Here is a 21196-nt window from a genome sequence, read left to right as displayed (position 1 = left end):
GAGGACTTTCCCATGTGGATATCACTTCCCTGTAGGAAATAACACATTTGTGGCCATGTGTGAGGAGCACAAACATGTTTATTTTGTTGCAGGGGCCTGCAGCCAAACTGGGGGTGTCCTGCTGGGAGCAATCATGGTGAAACAGACAGGAGTGCGCTTGTCATACATGGTCAGTGTCGATGGAGCCACCTACAGGGAAGTGATATCTGTACAGGAAAGCGGAAGGGCCATAAGCTACCACAGAGCACATTGACCATTCTTGGACTTGAACTCAACTGTTATGAAAGCAAAGGAAAACGCTGGCTGTCCTTGTGGCAGAGGCTGCCTGCTTGAGAAGGCATGGAGGCCTTTCCCCTGACAGCAGGCTCCTTAAGACAATGCTGCTGCAGCATGACATTTCAGCCGAGAGAACGTTCCCTGAGAAGTGGGGTAGTGCAGCCAAGGATTGAATGACCTGTGCAGTTTCCAGGAGATTGAAGAGAGCTGCGTCTTCCACCAATAAGATCTGCCACTGTAAACCGTGCAAGGAGATGGCAGGGTTCTCAGATTGGAGGCCGAGACCCCTTGGACTGCTCCGTGTGCGCCGTGTGCCCTGATGCGACCAGCCATGAGTGCAATTTGAGCGCTGGAGGGAAGAGGTTCTATGCCGAGTGTAGCTGGGTTGCTGCGGTCACCCACCACTACCAAGGGAGCCCTGCCCACCTCCCCTAGGGACCAGAAAAGCCAGAACAAACAACAGAAAAGTTGGGTTTTTTAAATAAAATAAAAAATTAAAAAGTCCTTTATTGGGTGCAGCCTGGTCCCTGTGCCACGCTGGGCCTTGGCCGATCAAGACTGCCCCTGGGCTTGGGGCGGCTCAGTCAGCATCTCCCCGAACGTCGAACACTTAGAGGTGAAGGACGCAAGGGCTGTCCAGGCCTTGCCTATAGGCTAGGAATAGGAGCCCCAGGGGGAGGGGAGAGGGGGAAGAGCAAGGGTTGGTGAGGCCAAGTGTCTGTCTATGGGTTTGGGGGAGGGAAGGCGAGGTGTGGGGCCCTGCACATATACCAGGGGTGCACCGCACACCTCACTGAGCTGCACTCGAAGTGGTTTTCTTCAGGGTGAAATTGGTCCAGTTCACAGCCACTTTCTGCCGGGTCTGCTTGGCTGAGTCCAGGCAAAACCTGCAAGTACAGGGGGGGGGGGGAGAGAAAAACTAGTGAGAGGAAATGACAGGGCTGTGGGACCCTTGTTTTATTCACACATATAATATAGCTGCCTGTCTCTTATGAACTCCCCCCTACTCCCTCATGGAGTTGCTCAGATTGTTCAACACGAAATGTCCACAAACATCCTAATGATTTTAAGGGGCAAAGGGTTAATAGCACAATGGCACCAGGCGGCACCACTTCTGTGATGAAAATACTTTGGAAAGTATGTTGCAGCACAACACAAAGATGGGCTAGGCCCTACTGGCAGAGACAGGCAACATAGGCAGGGATGCCGGACAAAGCTGAGGAAGAAGATACGAATGTGTGCTGTTTGCAGCACAGAAGCCAATATTTTTAGGGCAGGTAGCTCATCAAAAAGGGTATGGGTGAATTTGGTGATTCCTTTTAGCCAAAAAGGAATGAACAACTTGATATAGGAAGCTCAGAGAAGATGTGACTCTGGTCTCCTTGAAGAAAGGAAATGGGAGACCACTCCTGAAAAAATCCTCTCTGGACCTAAGATGCTTTTCCCAGGGAGCAGCCAGTTTTCAATCTCCTCCTTTTGGTCTTGAGCTGGTGGTCTTGAGCTTGGAGTGAGGTGACTTCAGCTCTCATTCTGTTTTTCATCTAATCCAGATGCACTGGATACCCAGAACAGGTTTCTGGAGTTAGTAAGGAGTCTACTGAGGGGCAACAAACTGACATTCAATCCAACAAAACCGAACTGCTGTTAGCAGAGGATATGCTAGCTCATGGAGATGGTCTTCAATTTTTCTGGGAAGGGGCCGAAATTCCCCCTGAAGAATTAACTTTGCAGCTTATGGGCGCTTTTAGATCCAGCTTTACCCATGGACACCCAAATGACTCAAAATGCCTTTTACCACCAGCAGTTGATATGCATGGAATTTCAATTTAATGGAAATATTGATTAAGCAACAGCTTGACTTAGAAAGGTCTCTAGCCCTGCCTAAATAGTAGGTTAAAATGCTGAGGTGGCACATCTCTCAAGACTCTGAAAGAGTGAAGTGGAAATGATGATCCCATTCTCTCACATAGCTAAACTTGGCCTTGATCACTGCCATGAGAACAGCCTGCCCAATACCCTCCCCTCCCCATAATACACAGAGTCAGGACTTCTCCTCTCTAACATGTTGATGGATGGCACCTCTTCTCACTACAATATCAAACGAAGTGGCACTGCAGGGCCCATGTTGTATTTACATCAAGACACCTCTGGAAATTTGTGAATGATGGGGAAGAAATAGAAAGAGTGCCTGAGCTAGTCTCATCCATATGCGGTTGAAATGGGGAACCATCTTCAGCTCAAGGGCTTCATTCCCTTCCGGGCAACTTTCTGGGCATCACGTACCAAGTGCGGGTGGTGCCAGAGGCAAAAGTGGAGAAAGCAACAGAGGTGAAATTTGCCCCTGTACAATTTCTACACACATGCACACACCTCTCTCCTTCCTCCATGCAGGCAAGCAAGAGGCACTATCAATGTTCAAGGCACATTCCAGCAAGACAAAAACACTGAGGGAGGGATGTTGCCTTGGGAGAGGGTGTGTGTGGTCTGGCGGTATCTGCATTTACTGTAGTTCCCGGACCTGAGATTCCACATCCCTGATGTATGGCATCGATTTATTTCTCATCTGCAAGGCCCTGATCCCAGGACTCCACAGTTTATCAGGACCAAGTCTTACCTCTTGAAGTATTCCACTTCTCTGTCAGTCTCATCCATTTCCACACCATCTAAGTCTTTGGGCAGGAACACATCATCTAACAAATAACAACAGTGAAAAAGAAGAAAGAGTTAGCTGGGCCCGAGAGCTGCTCATAGTCAGCGACTGGGATCTCCTCCTTCCCTTCCAAACCAGGTACATGCCTCACACCACTCAAACATCACTAGGTGCCCAAGCCAGGAGACTCCCCTGTAGCGATGCTCAAGGTGCCCAAGTCCACAACCACTGGGCCAAAGCAGAGAAAGCGAGATGTGTGACAGAGTGCGACTACTCTACCCAAAGTTTGTGATGTACAGCAAGCACTGGTGGGGTAAAAATAAATTTCAGTGGGAATATAGGAAAGTGCAGTTAAGGGGTATGCAAAATCCCACACTTCTGAGCCTGGCTTTATGAGAATCTCAATTTTAATCATGCTCTCATAATTGCGGGGAGAAGTCTGAAAATACACACAGTTTTGAGCTGGGCCTTAGGGAGCTGAGCAGGCCACAAAAGCTGTCTCACCTTACCCCCATTAAACCTTAGCCCTACATATAGCCGTTTTAACATCCATGTCTCTCCTGCACCTTCACAACATCAACTCTTGCCGCAATATTCCAAATTCTTTTTAAAAATCCTATATGGAAGAATAAACTTGGTCCAGAAAATGTGCATAGCTCATGCTCAGGATACAGTATGGGGCCCCATCTGCACTATTCATTTAAAGCAGTATCATATCACTTTAAACAGCCCTGGCTTCCCCACAAAAATCCTGAGAACGGTAGCTTGTTATGGGTGTTGAGTGTTGTTAGGAGACCTCTATTCCCTGCACAGACCTACAATCCCCAGAGTTCCCTGGGAAGAGGCATTGATTGTTCAGCCTCTCTGGGAAGTGTAGTTCTATGAGGAGAATTCTCCTAACAACTGTCAGAACCCTTAAACTACACTTCCCGGAATTCTTTGATTGTTTAAAGTGGTGTGACACTACTTTGAATGTATAATGCAGATGGGATAGTCTCCCTGGTACTTTTGAAGTTTTTTTAAGTGTTCGTCCGAAACATACCCAGATTCTAGGCTGTTATGCATGCCCTCAGGATGTACGCTAGTACCTGCCCTCTCACTAGTCTTCATAACAGGACTGGCAGCTATCATGCATTTGGTGGGCCTTACCAGTGTATAATGGGCCTCAGAAATGCCAACGTCCTGAGTGCATAAGGGACCCACCCCAATCTTAATGGGAAGCTGGGATAGCTCAGTCAGTAGAGCAGGAGACTCTTAATCTCAGGGTCGTGGGTTCGAGCCCCACATTAGGCAAAAGATCCCTGCATTGCAACAGATTGACTAGAGGACCCTCATGGTGCCTTCCAACTCTCTATTTTTGAGAAAAAGCCAGAGAGCAGAAATAACAGCCCAAATACAGGAAAAGCCTTTCGCACACTCACCAATGGAAGGGCTCGCTTTCTCCATTTTGTTCCTACTCTTCTTGCCTTTGCCCTTTGGCTGGGGCAAGTCATCTTGCGCAGCTGTATGGGGCAGATGTCGCTCGCCAGTCCCCAAGGAAAGGGGCTCCTGCTCGGCCTGGTCGGTTCTGCCTTCCCCTCTCCGGCTCCTGCCCTCTGCGCTCTTCTCTTTGTCCACCTTAGAGCCACCGCAACCCCAGCCCTGCCCCTGCCGCAGCCCTCTGGCCCCATCGCCGTGCTCCACGCTGCTTCCTCTCGGGGCTTCAGGAGCTGTACCCTTCAGGGGGTTCTTCTGCCCCACCCCCTTGGAGCCGGAAACCTCACTGCTCAGAGCGAGAGCCTCCCCTTTCTTGGCCGGGCAGCTCTGCCGCTTGCCCTTCCTCTGCTTTCCGGTAGCGGGCACTTGCTCCTGCGGCTCCGCTGCCCTGCCCGGGGCCGCCTCCTTGGACTCGTGGCCGGCCCCACTCTCCAGGGGAGAGTCTGTTGGCTTGGGGGACTGGACCCAGATCATGCGCGAGAGGTTGGGGACGGCGTTGAGTCGCTTCACCACACCATTCTCACAAGCGGGGGGCGGCGGAGGCGGCACCTCGCCTGGGCTCTCTACCCATCGGGAGGCCACCTCACTCCGCAGCAACGTGTGGTTGTGTGGTGTGCCCAGGCTAAGTGGAGACAGGTCGAGGTCGATCTCCTGCAGCTCCGACGAGCCGTTGAGGTGGGAGAGCAGGTTCTTCTGCTCCAGCACGGCTGCCTTCTTTGGGAAGTCGTTGACGTCCAGGTTGAGGTCGTAGACATTGAAGCTGGCACGGATGGAGTCCTTGATGGTGTTCTTGATCTCCTGAAGTCGGCTGCTCAGGAAATTGTTCACTCGCTCCAGTTCTAGCTGGGGCCACTCCAGAAGCTTCTCTTCAGCCAGCTCCTGGTCCTGACCCGTAGGCGGGGTCCGGTCCACTCGCTTCTGGGCCTCCGCCTCCAGCTGGGCCTTCTCCTTCTCCTAAAAGTCCAGAAGTTAGCAACATGAACTTGAGTCGTTTTAGTATTCCTACTGGCAACCAAGAAGAGGGACTGTGGTGGTGAGGATGGCAGCCAAACTCAGGCCTGCCTGGCTGGCTGAAGAGGCCCCTGCTTCTCAGCTGCTGACAGTAACTACTTCTGTGCAGCTGCATGGGGACTACGGCAAACCACCGTGCACTTGGGAATTGGCACTGGGAACTGGCATACACAAAGCCTGTGCTATGGTAACAAACCTTAAGGAACAGATGCGCTGCCAGCAATTTCCCACAGCAATTTCCCTGTGTGTACAAGCTCCAGAAAGGTTGTTACACCTCAGGCCCTAAACTTAGTTCATGTGGCGCTGGAGCATTTGGGGCGGGTGTGGGGCAGGAAGGCTGCGAGCAGAGAAACACAGTTACATTTTCATTCTGCCTGCCCCGGCTCAGCAGCAACTCAAGAACACAAGAGAGAAAGACTGAAGGGGCCCATTTCACTGACCAGGCATCCTCAGTTAATAACCCAGTGTGAGAGAGCCAGTGTGGCATGATGGTTAGGATCTGGGATAGACCAGGGTTCAAATCCCCACTTGGCCATGAAGCTCTCACTGGGTGGTGACCATGGGCCAGTCATTGCCTTCTCTCAGTCTAACCTACTTTACGGGGTTATAGTGGGGATTAAATGAGGAAGTGGGAGGACCAAGTACATGCCACCTTGAGCTCCTTGGAGGAAAAGGTGGAATATAATATGATATAACAATAACAACAATTGTATAAACAACCTTAATTCACTTCAACTTCTGACTAGTTTACACTCGTTTGTGTGTGTGAATGAGAATCATGCGTGATAAAAAGTGCATGAGAATCTGAGGAGAGCTTAAATTCACCTCTTTCATCTCTCTGTGAAAGAGATCATATCTCCTGTTTGCAAAGGTAGTAGGGAAACTGAGATCTTCGCGGATACATAGCAACTTGTGAATAACATGAAATGCCAGGCAAAACAGCATGACTAAAGCATACTAGGTAGTCAAATAGTGTTTGTACAGGTTAACAGCCAAGTCGGCACCCTTCGAGTAAGCATCAATGAAGTGTTCTTGTAGCATGCACAGCACAGGCTGTGCATGCAGAATGTCCCTGAAATGTCCATTTTAAAAGGTAACAAGGATGGGAAAGTCATCAGCATAAGACTTTGGGAAACCACTGCAAGTTAGAGCAGTGACTGCAGGGCAAGGTGGACCAGTGGTCTGATTCTGCATAACAGTTTCATATGTTCAGGAATCCCCCTACAGCATAGACAAGCTCCAGAATGAATCCCTTCACAAAAGAACCCAAGCTAGCTGCTTGGCATGTTCACGTATGGATGTACGAGGCCTGTGTCATATGGCTCAAATCAGGCCCAGAGGTACTCTCAACACTCATTAGCAATACTTAGATGAAGGTGAAACTGCAGTATCTATTTGCAAGAAAGAAAGAAAACGGCTTGTGATCTTATTATGCCACTATGCATTTTTGCGTCTGTATCAATTATGAAAATATGTCAAAAGTCGACATGGGAAGGCGACAGATATTTGTCAAATAGTTCATCCTCCTTTCTGTTTAACTCTTTTATCTACAGTCATCTCCCCACCCAAATGCATACACAACTGGAGACTGAGGCATAACCGCCCCACTTCTATGAAGAAAGGACATGCTATAAAAATTCAGATTAGTTTCTAAGCAAGTTCTAGCCCATTTCCATCCCTAGCTAGGGCCAGGATTTAAACTGTTCCCCCTAATCTATGGATTCATTCTATCAGGATTCTGAAATGATCCTTACCCTCTTCCCCTTCACATTCAATCTCCAAGAAGCTGTGGGCCAGCGTACGCTCTCTTTTGCACACTCATCCACGCACGCACACCCAGCCCACCTTCTTCTTCTGCTTGTGACGTGCACGCTTGGCAGCCTTGGCACTGTTCAGGGGCTTCGGCTCTGTGCTGTTGATGTAGTCCAGGAGCTCATCCACGTCCCGGTGATCAACCGCTGGCTCTCCCGAGCTGCTGCTGTGCCCCAGCTTTTGAGGGAGCTCCTCTTTTCTCTTGGTCAGCCGAGAGCGCAGCTTCTCCCGGATCTCGGCGTAGTTCCGGCTCGTGGGGGCGGCCGGAGGCTGCGGACAGAGTTGGGCTATTGGTCTGCTGTGGGTGCAGCCGATGATTACTGCTCTACAACTGCCACCAACAGAAACCGCTGCCAGGCGCTTTCCTGCTCTCTCTCCCCTCTGCTAGGCCCGAGGCTGAGCGGAGATCCTCAGCTAGTTCCATCCAAGTAACCACTGACACTACAGAGGCCCCAAAGCCGGAAAAGCTGAGTGCAAGATGCAACAACAGGGCTTTATTTCAGCAGCTCGGGACAGGAACGAGAGGAAATGACAGGGTTGAGAGAACTGTGTGGAAGTCCAAGGCTAGAATACCGGGGTTTGGGGGTTGAGAAAGAAGCTAATCTCAAGGCTACAAAGGCCAACAGAAATGAGCATGCCATGCATGTGTTGTCAGCATGGTGTTTTTCCAAGCCGCCCACATATAAACAAGTCTGTGAGTGAAGGTCATGGACGCTGCTGGCCCTGATTCTACTTACCGCGTTGTGGCCGAAGAACTCACAGTAGCAGCAGTCGCAGAACTTCCCATCTTTCTGGGTTGTGGAGGACGAGGTGCAGGAGCTGCGCTCGGAGCTGCTGTCCTCGTCCTCGCCAAGCCCCTCGTCCGCCTCGCAGGATTGTGGTGCGTGGCAGCTTGTACCGTTGGGGAACTTGTGACCTTTACAGGAAGGGTCCCTGAAAGAGGAAGGAAGAGCAGGCCAGGTGAGAGGCAGGCCAGGAGGATGGGCTGAACTGGCCTCCAAGCTCGATTCAAAGCGCTGGTTTTGATCTACAAAGCCCTAGGTGGTCTGTGAGCAAAAGGCCTGACCGAGTTCATCTGTACAGACCCTGTTCTATACGTCACTGCCTTCAAGAGGACCAGGCAGGTAGACTGTTAGAGAAAGGGGGTTTTCTGTTGTTGGAACACCCCATCTTTGGATCTCACTCCCCCAAGGGGTTTTCACCTGACATTGGAATGAAAGCAATCTTCTCTTTCCTGGGCATCTACTGACAGATTATGAATGTGTCTGCAGTTTGCCTTTTTGAAGAGGGGGGGGGGAGGTTTTAAAGCTGTTTACTGAGTCTATACCTATGTAGGTTGTATATCTTACATATATAGCATATGTAAAATTACTCAGCCCTCAATAATAAGCAGGTTTCATTATTACATCGGAAAAAAAACAACCCAGAACTATCACTGGGTATCTTCTCCTGAAAATGTATAGTTTGGAATTCCAATTTTATCGTATTAAGCAACTGTTTTTGTCCTTCTTGGGATTATACTAGGTGAGTCCATTTAGCCATGTACAATGTGTTCTAAACCTTATTCAGCCAACATGTGGGCCTCATGTTCTCTTCTAAGAGCTTAAATAAAACTCTGCCTCATGCATTGGTTGCAGCAGGTTGGACAGGCCCTCTCTCCAAATGGTTCGTGGTAAGCATCACTAAATCTAGACGAGCAAATGATCAAGCCATCCCTACTGTGACAGAAATCCCCTCAGGCGCAGAAGTCACAGACTGCCTCTGGTTTCAATTTTTTCAGGACAGGATTGAACAGAAGCCTCCTTTGGGAGCTGGAGAGAACACAGCAGGGAAAGAAGACCAAGCTGCCCATTCAGCTGCCTAGACAACACAGGTGAAAAGAGGGCTTCTCTAGAAGTCCTGTTTATTCAGCATTCACCTTCATTTGCTTGCACGAAGTATACAGGGCAATTAGGCTCATCGTTATTTATTTGCAGAGCAGTTACATGACAATGAGCAATTGTCCTGCATTCATCCTGAATTTCTTTGCAGGATGCCTACACATCCTCCCAATAATCTCATACTTTTCACATTTCCCTGTCATTTCCAAGGCGCAAAACGTCCACTTTTTTGAAGGTGGATCTACTACACTAACTAGTCCAGGATTTCCTAAACTTGGCTCCCCAGCTGTTGTTGGACTGCAACTCCCATCATCCCTGGCAAATGGTCCTGCTAGCTAGTGATGATGGGAGTTGTAGTCCAACACCAACTAGGGACTTAGAGGAAACCTTGGACTAGACCAGGCATCCCCAAGCTGCGGCCCTCCAGATGTTTTTGCCTACAACTCCCATGATCCCTAGCTAACAGGACCAGTGGTCAGGGATGATGGGAATTGTAGTCCAAAACATCTGGAGGGCCGAAGTTTGGGGATGCCTGGACTAGACCAACAGAAAGCTTTAATCAACTTTAATTGTGCAATCCTGCAGTTCTGGTATGCACTTAAATCCCCCCTGCAAAATAGTGACCCTGTGGAGATACCCCTAGTCTATCCACCTGCCTGGAGTTTCAAATGGGAGATAATGGTCCTTAGGCTGCTCTTCTAAAATGCACACCACATGTTCTACAGAACCTACAGCCAATGGTAGCATGGATGACTTCTGCCAACTGGCAAATTACCCCACAAAGGTGCTGGGCACCTCCCTATCAGCAAGTCCAGGGCTCCACTCACCTGTTGGTGCTGGGCAGTTGATGCGAGGCAGTTGGAGGACCCAAGGAGCCACTGCAATGGCCGTTGCATGGATGAGTGCAGCCTACGGGAGGTGGTATCTTCAGCAGTGGCACATTGGCAGTGGGCAGGTGTGGGCTCTTGCAAGATCCAGTGGGAGGGGAGTCTGCTCCTGGCTTGGGCGCCGGTGTGTGTGGACTGAGGGCTGGCGCAGGGAAGGGGGCCGCCTGCGGTGAGGAGCTCAGGTGGACGTGAGGAGGGGAGTTGAAGGGCCCAGGGTGGGCAGGCATCTGCTTTGTTGGGAGGAGTGCCGGCGGCTGCGAGGGGAGGCCTGTGGGGCTGTTGGGTGGAGCAGTGAGGTCCACATGCCGGTGGTGCTCCGAGGAGTGGAAGGCCTCTCCTGCAGCCAGATGGGAAAGGGAGAGCTATTAGGTCCAATCCTGGGCAGCAGACTTTCCACACACTACTACAAGGGGCAAAACATTCCACAGGTGCTAAGCTTCCCTACCATGGAGACCTCTGCACCACAAGGTTCTTCCCCAGAAGTATTCCCCCTCCCATAATACCTCCAAGGCTCTACGGCCATACACCCAGGGCATGCCGCTCAAGCCAACCCAACCTGATGATCAGATTCTCAGCTAGAAGCTTCCCTGCAGCTGTGGTACTTTCCAAAGCACTTTCCAACGTACCAGGGCTTGCAACATAACATGTTTCCTCAAAACATGCTAGGGTGTTTGGCCACACGTACGACATGTTTAACATTTTAAACCCACAGCTCTCAGAAGGGGAAAGGGGAGCAACCCTTGCCCTTTGGGGTCGTGCTAAGGTCTCACTCAGCAAAAGGCCACACAGCCCAATGATGGGCCCTAAGGGGCTGGCCCTGAGAGGAGGCAAGATTCCACAGTGGTGAGCCCAGCAATGTGGTGCCACTTTTTGCCCTGCGGATGTGGTCAGCTGGCCTTCCCCAGGCCCCGCCCATACAGACCTGGCGGGGTGGGTCTCCGGCACATGCTCTTGAACTGCTTGGGAAGAGTTTTGCAGAAGTCGAGTGAGGTAGGCAGAGGCGAGCCTGGGGTGCCGCTGGGAGCTGGGGAGAGCGCGTGGCTGTAAGGGCAGGCTTTGAGCCCACCTCCCACAGCAGGGGCCTGGCTGGCACACTCCGGAGGGAGGCCGGGGTGCTTGTCACCTGAAAGGGAGTCAGAGATGGAGCTGGCTGCTCTCCAGGCCCCTCGCTCACCTCCCCACTTGTGGCACCTCATCTGGGCCATGGAGATTGCAAAAGGCCTCTGGTGCGGAGACCTCAGTAAGCAGGGACCTTCATATAAAGAATTACTCTCCCTCAGGAGAAGAGCAAGACAGGCTTGTGCATGGCCATCCCTTCTCTGACAAAATATATTTATATAGGTTGCCAGATGCTAGCACTTCCTAACACAGTTAAGCAATTGCCATACCCCCTCCCAATAACTCCTGGCATAGCCTCCATAAAGAAGCTGCAGGGAGAACCCCGCATCTAGAAGGGAGAAGACCATCACTGGCCCAGGGGCAACATGAACTTACCTGGTACAGCAGGTGTTCCCCCCAGGGAGCTCCCTTGAGCTGCCCCATTGGCATGCTGGGAGTTCCAGAGCCCCGAGAGCTTGTGTGCAGACAGGAAGGAGCTGGGGTCCCAGTCTCCCGAGTTCCCGTGGCACGAGGATGAAGATGACGAAGACGAAGAGGAGTGGGAACCTGCCCCGCAGGACTGTGACTTGCAGGCCGTATGCGACAGCGAGACCTGGGAAGAGAACGGGCGGCTCAGACCGCAAATCCAATGCAACACGTCTGCTTGGAAGGGTAAGCTCATGGCTGATCTGTGAGGAATAGTAACATTGGACTAACCTTTGCTTCAACCAATTCTTGTCCTGGACCCACCATGGCACTTGCCCAGGAGGACGCAGACTCTCGGTGAGGAGACAGGCTTGTCTAGTCTTACCTCTACTCTCATTCCCTTTCCCACCACCGCAAATGATGACAGTGACAAGAAAGAAAAGAGTCAAGGCCCTGTTGTTGTAGGCAATGCATTAACTCAAGCCAAAGCTGGCAAGTTCCACAGCATAGAGCTGGGAGCAGTTAGGGTCCCAGAACATAATACAGCCATCCGACAGTGGTCAAGGGTGTGCAGCTTGACCAATCCAGGAAGGCCTTTTATGTAGACTGCTGGCTTCACAGCAGTTAACCCTCCATGACCCAAGAACATTTCTCCCAGAGTGAGTGATGGCGTGCGTTCTGGTGGGGTTAAATGCTTACCGCCAGCGCCTGCTCCTGGACTGCCCTCCTTTCTTCCTCTTCCACGCTCTGCCTGCAGCTCTGGCAGATCCACAGCGGCATTTCTCCCAGCAGGTTCTGCACCAGCGTCGGTACAAAATCTGGAGGCAGCCGCTCACCTGGAGATATCAGCCCATTGTGGGATGGCCCTCCCCAATCTTTACGCTCCCGGTGGCACAGCAAGCAGCACGTCTGCACCGACTGGTTGGAGGTGGGCAGCACCTGCAGCAGGGCAAATACACAGAAAGCGAGGGTTGCTCACAGGGAAAACAAGCCTGGGGAGCACTGGGCCATGCGCTATGACAACAGGATATGCTTAGGAAAATCCCCAAATCCGGATTAGGGCAATACCTTTTCTCATACTTCTTTCCACAGAGCTCTTGCAAACCTGTGGACAAACAGGCCATCCAGACAGCCGCCAGTTGGATGCTCCCAGAAAAGATTTTCTAGTGCTTCCTGCCTAACCCTGCCTAACTAAGCCACCTCAGAACTAAGCACACCGGCTGAGTGGCAGACCCGGGGCAGGAGGAGAGGGAATGAAAAGAGTCTGTGATGGCAGAAGGATGTGTGTTTGTGTGTGAGCCACAAATATGGGCGTACCCAGCACGGGGCAGATGAGGGCACCGTGGCCGCCAGGTGCGCCACTGACGCTGCCGCGCTCCTTGGGAGCTCGGCAGGAGCTGGGAGGGAGCGCGGCTGCTTCCGCCCCGGGCTTGCTGGTGGGGCCGTTGGCGCTGCGGCGTCTCTGTAGTTGCCAGAGGCCGCGCTCCTGGGCGCCTGCCCTGGGCCTCCCTCCTCTGCATGCTTCACCTGCGGCCGCCAGGTGCGCTGCCGGTGCTCCTGCACTCCTTGGGAGCTCGGCAGGAGCTGGGAGGGAGCGTGGCTGCTTCCGCCCCGGGCTTGCTGGCGGGGCCGTCGGCACTGCAGCGCTGTCTGTTATTGCCAGCGGCCGTGCTCCTGGGCGCCTGCCCTCCACCGCGTGGTTCACCCGCGGCTGCCAGGTGTGATGTCGCCGCGCCCGCCAGGAGTGCTGCTGCCGCCGCCGCAATCTTTAGCGATCGCTGGCACCCACGGAAGAGGAGGCCCCAAGCCTGACGCCCCGGCGGAGGGAGAAGAGAGAGTTGCCTCAGCGATCACTTCCAGGCCGCCTCTGTCGGCGGAGAAGGCCGCCCGCCGCCCCCCGAAAGGCTTCCTCTTGAGGAGGAAGCGCCGTGCAGGGAGGAGGAGGAGGAGGCCGGGCTGGGATCTAGAAGGAGAGCCAGGCGCTGCGAGGATACGTTATTTTTATTATTTTCATTTTTATTCTTACGTCATCATCACCATCATCATCATTCTCCATAGCCCCGCCCACGTTCCCACTTTGTGGCCCCTCCCCTCCCATGCCTTGCCCCCCCCTAGTTTTGATCCTGGGTACGCCCCTGGCCACAAAGGTGCCTGATTTGTATCCCAGTTCTCTCTGTCCCTTTTATTCTCCCACCCGCAGTTGTCCCCCGGCTTACAACTCCTGCCTCAGCACAGGACGCTGCTTCCCCAACCCAATGCTTCCAGCACTATCCCAAGGCCCTGTGGGCCCAGAAGACAGGAAGCCTGCTCCCCCTTGCTCCTGTGCAGCTGAAGACGGAGGAACAGCTGCAACACGTAAGGCAGAAACCTTCTCCTGGCTGCTCCTTTCATTCTTCCCACATAAGGCCTTTAGCTTCCTGTCTGGCTCGGGGCGGAAGCCAGGCGACAAATCGGCTTCGGCATTGCTTAGAGATAGTGACAGGCACGAAGGGTTAGGGGCAGGGTCACACTGTTTCCCCCACCGACTGAGGAGCCCGGGACAATGGGCCGTGCATTTGACTGCTGCTGCAAAGCAGATGGTCGCTCTCAGACTCAAGGTGAGACAAAGCCCAAAGGGGCAAAGGGTGCAGCATGAGGAGGAGACAGAAGGAGAACCGGCCTTCCCTTCTCACAATCACCGCAGGAACAGGTGTGCTGGGGGCAGGGGTGATGGAGGAAAGTGACAAAGGAGAAGTTCCACAGCAGGATGTGGACTGGCAGCCTCAGAGCACGTCCAGAAAATCAGACACACCCCTGAGGGGGAGAGTCCAATCAGCAAAAACTTTTCAGCGTATGTGAGAGAATATTAATTACCGATCCCATGGCTCTATAGTTTAAGGTGAGGTTCTTTTTCTGCTTTCTTTCATCATAAAACCAGAAAATGCTATTCATCAGAACGTCCCATTTTTGCAGCCCCCTTTTCTCAAGACATACCTTAAAATTTCCCCTTTCACGTAAGCGAGAAAACCGAATTGCTGTTTTGGTGAAAGTCTCTTAAGTATTCCTAAAGTTATGACAGTTCAAAGTTCCTGTTTTAAATAAACAATTTAACTAAGGGCAAGTATGACAAAATGGATCTGTTGGACAGACTGAAGTTCCCCTGGTTGAACCTGCTTCCCCAAAGGAAAAGGGTTGCTGCCAGAGGGAACAGGTTGGAGCAGTGTGCATTTCTAGCTGCTCTGTGTGCGACATTGTGCTGCCGTGCATGTTTGAAAGTGGTGTGCTGCTTGTGAAATGGGCTACTGCATCTGTTTGTGCATGTCTGCATATGGCATACCCTTGCACATGCCTACCCATGGCATGCTCCTGCTTATTCCTGTGCGTGGTGTGTTGCTATGAAAGTCTGATTATGATGTTCCCCAGCAGATGTGAGCAAGAGAAAAGGTGCCACAACTCCATTAGACTGCACTCCTGGGGCTTAGCTCACAGCCCCCACCCCTTCCACTCTGCTGGCAGAAGCCCAGCGGTTCCTTCACCTTTGATCTTCTCTCTCCCACCCACTTTGGATTGCTTTGTAAGTCTTTAGAATTCAGAAGAAGAGCAAAGCAAAAGTGCAAGTCTGATATCCTGATCAGTTTTGATAGCTACTCTGCAGGTTTTGCTTTCAGTTCAACATGTACAGTTTGTACTTTACAGCTTAAGGTAAGCAAATCAAAAGTTTAGGGTTGTATCAAAAAAAAAAAATCATTACATGCATGGGATGACATCTGCAAGTGCAATGGAACTCCTCTACTCTCCTCCAAATCTGCGCTGGAGAGTTGGAGGGAAGAACCAGAACAGATTTAGGGAGCTGACAGTCGGGGGGGGGGAGAAGGGGGGGAATTTCATTGCGTTTACCAAATCTGTTCTGCTTGCACATTGACTTCGTTGGATACAACCCTTAGAATATAAAACTATATATCTAACTAAAGACCAGCTTCCCAGTTTCAGAGTTCTCCCAACCGATACAAATAGAGGATTTGGGTTGAAAAACCAAAATAAAATTTGTATGCACAGACGCCAAGTTGTAAGCGGGCACAGCATATAGATCAGACGGTGCCTACCTATGTTTTAGACTGCAGCTCCCATCAACCTCAGCCAGAGTTACCATCCAAAACATCTGGAAGGCATTGGGTTGGCAAGGGCTAAAGAAATACATAGGTTTTTTTACCACTTCTATGGCACAGAAGCTAAGGCTGTTGCCTTAACTTACTGTTTCCATGCTTTTTGGTGCCTGAGTGAATTCATAAATGCCTTAACTCTTCTCTTGAATGAGTGCTGTTGGTTTTAATCCTAGAATATGCACCTATCACCGACAATAATCAGATGTTGATTTCACCTCCTAAATTAAACACTGCAAGGCAGACAAACATCTCCTTAAAACACACTCATCTTTGTTCCCTAGGCAAGCCTCTTCTCACCACACCTTTGTTCCCTGGAAATCCCTGTCAAGGAGCGAGGTTCTCAAAAGGAGGACTGACACAGCAAGAGACAGATTCAGAACACGGGCCTCCAATCCTTGTCATGCCTGTTTGGAAATTCCAAACTTTCTGGAACAAATTTTAATATTGTTGATGGAAGGAGCAACTCCTCGGGTATAAGAAACTGCACTCGTTATTTCCACAACTCCTGATGTCACTTAGAGTAAATGCAAGCAAAGGTCTTTACTTTCAGCTATCCGACCCACACCCTAATGAAAAATGTATCTACTGCTTAAGCAGTATCTGTTACCGGGATCCCTAAAATGTATCCATTTCGCCTGTTGCTGCTGCTCCTGGATTTAGCAAACACATCCCTGAGTTTGTCATAAGCTCCCTACCACCACCACGTCCTACAGCAACCCTCACCAGGGTCAGCCCTGCAATGAGGCAGAGAGAGGCAACCGCCTCAGGCGGCAGATACTGAGGTACAGGGAGTGGGCAGAGCTGTATATGCCATGTGGCCCATCCTGCTAGCCTGCTGCTCTCAAGTGCAGTGGAAAGATCCTGTTCATCAGTATTGGAGTAAATTTCAAATGCCAGTCCAATTGGCTTCTGTACGTGCCTTGGGACTGGGGCATAGTTTAGGGGGTTTTGTTGGTTGTTGTTTTTCTGTTGTTGATGTCAACTTCTTGTATCTTGTATTTTGCATCTTATGATTTATGTGTAAATTGTTCAATTTGGTTGTGAACTTCTTGATATTTTTATTATTTAGGATTACTTGTATTACATTTGTAGTTATGTCATTTTTTAAATAAATTGTAAGTCGCCTTGAGCATGGTTTTAACCTTGAAAAGGTGGCATACGAATAAAATGAATGACTGACTGGTTGGCTGGGGGAGGACACCAGCTGGTCTTCCGCCTCAGACAGCAAAACGTCTTGAGCCAGCCTTGACCCTGACCTATCCCTGCTTCAGTTTCCAGCCACAAGTGCCACAGCCACAGTTTGTAGTTCTACAAACTTAAGTAGGCCTTTGTAAAGAAGCAAGAGCTTCTCTCTCATCCTATCCAGTCTTCGTTTTGAGTGTTGAGGTTGAGTTGGAGGTACATTGCCCTCTCATTCCTTGCTTCCTTCTGATCAGTAGTCTACACAACAAGTGTGTGAGTGCCCTTCTTTTTTTTCTCTTTTGCCCACTGACGATACTTTACACCCATCCAACAGTGTCCTCCATCCTCATTTTAGTGAACATGCTGCTCTGTCAAAACACACTGGGAGCCTATGTGGCCCTGCCCCATCATGTCAATTTAACTAAGGGATGGGGAACATGTGGCCCTCCAGATAATGTTGCACTCCAATTCTAGAGAGCCACAGATTCCTCACTCTAAACGTTATGCCTCTTCTGAGGTTTCGGATGAGACCATTACCAGCCAAACACTCATCTCTTTGTTTTGTCTTGCGTCTGATCCAGATACAAACTGTCTGGTGCAGATTAATTCTCCTGCAAGGCTATTCCACACAGGAAGTCACGTGTTTATAAAGAGTCCTCCCCCCCCCATGAAAATTGCACCCTATGTCAAAAATGTATCACCTAGAGCAAATACTGACTTCTGAGTCTTCCTGTGGTGGTGGCAGAGGTCCAGTGAAATATATGTAGGTAGGAAGTTCTCTTAAGTATGGGGAACCCAGGCTGTGGGCAGACATACTTCAAAATCAGGGTGAGCTGCTCTTTTCCACATGGCTTGAAATGACCCCCCCCCCCTTTGCAACCCTTTCAGCATGCATTTACCAGTGAATCCAATTCTGATTCACTACTCCATTTTGCCCCTTCCCCATTTCGGGCAGGCAGCCTGCCTTTTATATATATATATATATATATATATATTAAAAACCTATACCTTAACTATGTCCGGTCACTTAAATGTTTACTCAGAGCCCAATCTGAATAAAAACAATCAATTCCTTATTTATTTATTCTATTAATTTTGGTTTTGTTTTTTTAAAAAAAAGAAAACTGAAGAATGAATGAAAGAAATGGCAGTGCTATCATAGGAACCAGTCAATCAATATCCATGGCCAGCTTCTGCAGAAACAGGTTAAGCTGGTCTCCCAGAGATGGCTCTTGAAGAGAAGTCTGTATGTAAGGCACAATACATTAAGAGTCATTCAAAAGTTAAACCCTCAAGTTCTGAGGGAGAAAGCAGGGTCCTGTCCACCAGCCTGCAGGTCACTGGCTGGACAAATGGCAGGCATTTAAAGATACACCACACATAGTGTGTACACAGGTAGAACTACTTCAGATGAGCGGGAATTCTGAGTCAATCTCTTTCCACATGTATAGAAGACTTGAGTAGTGGGGCAGGCCACCTTCTGGACACACCAGTGGGAGAGGGGGAGGTGTAACCCACATAGCCCTGTGACCTCTCTCATGCATTCTTTGTATGAATGAGTTGTTTGACGCCCTCCACAGCGAGTGCTCTTTCCCTGCAAGCTCGCCACAAAGGTCACATACATCTGGACACAGCCCCAGAATCAAATCGCTGCTCATCTGACTGACATGCTCTCCAGCAGCCTCGTGTACCTTACAGAGTTGCTGAGGGCAGAAAGGGATAGTGGCAGGTTTAAGAACTATGGTCTTTGGATCAGACTTCAGAGATTCGATCCATATTTCTTAAGGCATGTGGGAAATCTTCTTTATTGCTAATAGGAGGTTTGAAAGCTGACCTCGCCGTGACTGACACCACACTCCAGGATATGAATCACTAACAAAAGCCTGCTAAGGTCATACTCATCCTGCAGACCATAGGCTAAGCAGCATGTGCCCTGCATTGTCAGAGAAGACAAGTTTCTTGTTCTCTGCTCCTATTCCCCTGAAAAGCTGACTTGTCAGTGCCGATGGCTTGGCTACATCAGAATGGGGTACTTGCTTCCACACTAGTCCAGTTCAACCTGGCTAAATGAAGTGATGCCATATCTTTAACTACCATGCACAATTTGATCATTTGTTGGTGGAGGGTACCCTATCACTGAAACCCTGGAAAGCTATTGCAAGTCTCTGTAGACACTACTGAGAGATGAACCAATAGGCCAAGTCAGTAAAAGGCAGTTTCTTATATTACTAATCACATCAAAGAGTAGGGAAGACTAGATTTACTCATGCTGAAAACAATCACAAACAATTCTTATTTATTCTTTACTAATTAGGTTGATCTACAAGTGTCTCTCTTTCAGACCATGCATTAAATGCTATCACAGCATGCTACTGTTTCAGTTTGATAATGGTATTACCAGGAATAATAGAGGCTAAAGGTGGGGTTCAACTAATGAGTCTTGCTAGTGGAAGCCTGTGCAAGGACTTCCACTAGCACAATGCCTTTCTCACTTTCCCAAGCCCCAAAATTGGATCTGGGGGGTTCAGGAGAACCCCCAGTACAGCACACAAGGGGAGGAGAGGAAGGAATCCAGAGAAGGAACCCAGGAATCTTTCCTGCTCATGCTCCAGACATCTTCAGTCAACAACTACCATGCTGCTGTCCAATATAATATACAGTACTATATACAAGTATTTAGAAGACCCACTGAGTTCAATGGAGCTTACTCCCATGTATGTGTGCATAAGACTGCAGCCTCAGTAATACTAATCTAGTTTTAAAATTTCATCTACAATGTATTAACCTCTAGACTAGCCTTTCTCAACCTTGGGTCACCATATGTTGTTGGACTACAACTCCCATCATCCCTGACCACTGGTCCTGCTAGCTAGGGGTGATGGGAGCTGTAGTCCAACAACATATGGCACTGCAATGTTGTGATAGGCTAGTCTAGACCAGTAGTGGAGAACCTTTGGCCTTCTGGCCTGCAAGCACTAATTAGGCGTGGCAGGGTTTCTAGTTTGGCCTGTGAGGCAGTTTCCCCCCAACCACACCCACCTAACATCATATATGACATCAGTTGTGGGCCAGGTAAAGCCTCGACAGCCAATGAACAATCTGGGACTTAAAGGGTGCTCCCAATTGTGCCTTGGTAAGCAAGGCTTGCTGACAGTACTGACCCGTGAGCACCACTGAATTTTTCCATTTGCAGGCATCACTTTGATTCAAACTACACATTGAAACTGACTTCAAAGAGGCTTGCTGTAACCACTGAGCAGCTAATCCATGCAATGGGGTGAGCTCCCGCGGCTCTGTCCCAGCTCCTGCCAACCTAGCAGTTTGAAAGCACAACAGTGCAAGAAGATAAATAGGTACCGCTGCGACGGGAAGGTAAACGGTGTTTCCGTGCGCTCTGGTTTCCGTTATGGTGTTCTGTTGCGCCAGAAGCAGTTTAGTCATGCTGGCCACATGACCCAGAAAGCTGTCTGTGGACAAACACCGATTCCCTCAGCCTGAAAGCGAGATGAGCGCCACAACCCCCAGTCACCTTTTGACTGGACTTGAAATATAGCCTTGAAATACAGCCAGCCATATTCACCTGTCAAAGCTGGGTCATGGGGTGAGGGAAGTAAAAGATCAGGCCTGCCAACCAGATCTACTGTAATTCCCTGCCCCTGCTCCAGATGTTTGAAGCATAATTCCCATCACACCCCAACCAGAATAACTAATCATCAGGGATGATAGGAGTTGCAGTCCAAAGATCTGGGGGCCACCAGGCTGAGTGAGGCTGCACTAACAAGATCTTTGACTAGTCCACACACATTACCTCAACCTTTCTGGCAAAGGATTCCAACCCTACCTGCACCACATGGCACATTAAGGGTTGAGCGACATGATATAGCTACCTTGGAATGACCTGGCCTACTCTGAGGCAGGCCTCCAATTTACAACGTGACAGCTAGAAAAATAACCAGAGTGCAACGCTACCCACAAACGTTTTTAACAGGGAATCAAGGCCACCCCAAGGGAAGCATTTTTATCAAAACATCACGCACCTACAACAACTACAACATCGAAATACCACTGTAAAACTTGTTTGGTTTGGGACTGCTAAGTTTTACCTGAACAACGTATGAAAAGGAGATGCCCTCAGCCATAAGGAGAACCACATTTGTAAAGACACACCTTGACTTATTTTTACCAGCTTTAAAGTTAAAACAGAAAAGAAGTATTTCCAAAAATGTTAAGGGAGGGGGAGAAGCACTTTCAGAAAATAGTAACTACAGCAAGGGAAAGTGTTTAAGAGAAAATGATCCACTCAATCATTACCAGTAGTTAATGCATTTCCCCAGAACATACCAAACTAATTGGACC

The 21196-nt window shown here is 49.8% G+C and overlaps 1 protein-coding gene across 4 annotated transcripts in view; it reads right to left on the bottom strand.

Annotated features, from left to right (window-relative positions):
• Window positions 1-744: 744 nt before the first annotated feature.
• The window catches only part of FAM193B (family with sequence similarity 193 member B), a 33172-nt gene continuing 12720 nt past the window's right edge, over window positions 745-21196 (bottom strand). Inside the window, exons 2-10 of one of the 4 annotated variants that reach the window (XM_035105854.3) lie at window positions 12216-12455; window positions 11487-11703; window positions 10915-11115; window positions 9933-10329; window positions 7963-8158; window positions 7259-7495; window positions 4348-5356; window positions 2891-2966; window positions 745-1163 (exon numbers count right to left, since the gene is read on the bottom strand). In XM_035105854.3, coding sequence (XP_034961745.3) covers window positions 1067-1163; window positions 2891-2966; window positions 4348-5356; window positions 7259-7495; window positions 7963-8158; window positions 9933-10329; window positions 10915-11115; window positions 11487-11703; window positions 12216-12455 — 2670 coding nt within the window. In that variant the 3' untranslated portion in view covers window positions 745-1066. Of the gene's footprint in view, window positions 1164-2890; window positions 2967-4347; window positions 5357-7258; window positions 7496-7962; window positions 8159-9932; window positions 10330-10914; window positions 11116-11486; window positions 11704-11807; window positions 11960-12215; window positions 12456-21196 lie in introns of those variants that run through there. The other 3 variants (XM_035105852.3, XM_060271593.2, XM_088662093.1) reach the window with 3 other exon arrangements.

Source organism: Zootoca vivipara, chromosome 2, assembly GCF_965207765.1.
Source record: "Zootoca vivipara chromosome 2, rZooViv2.hap1.1, whole genome shotgun sequence".
In the NCBI taxonomy this organism is placed as follows: Eukaryota; Metazoa; Chordata; class Lepidosauria; order Squamata; family Lacertidae; genus Zootoca; species Zootoca vivipara.
Note: the sequence above shows the minus strand (reverse complement) of the source record. Positions and strands in the feature narration are given on the sequence as shown.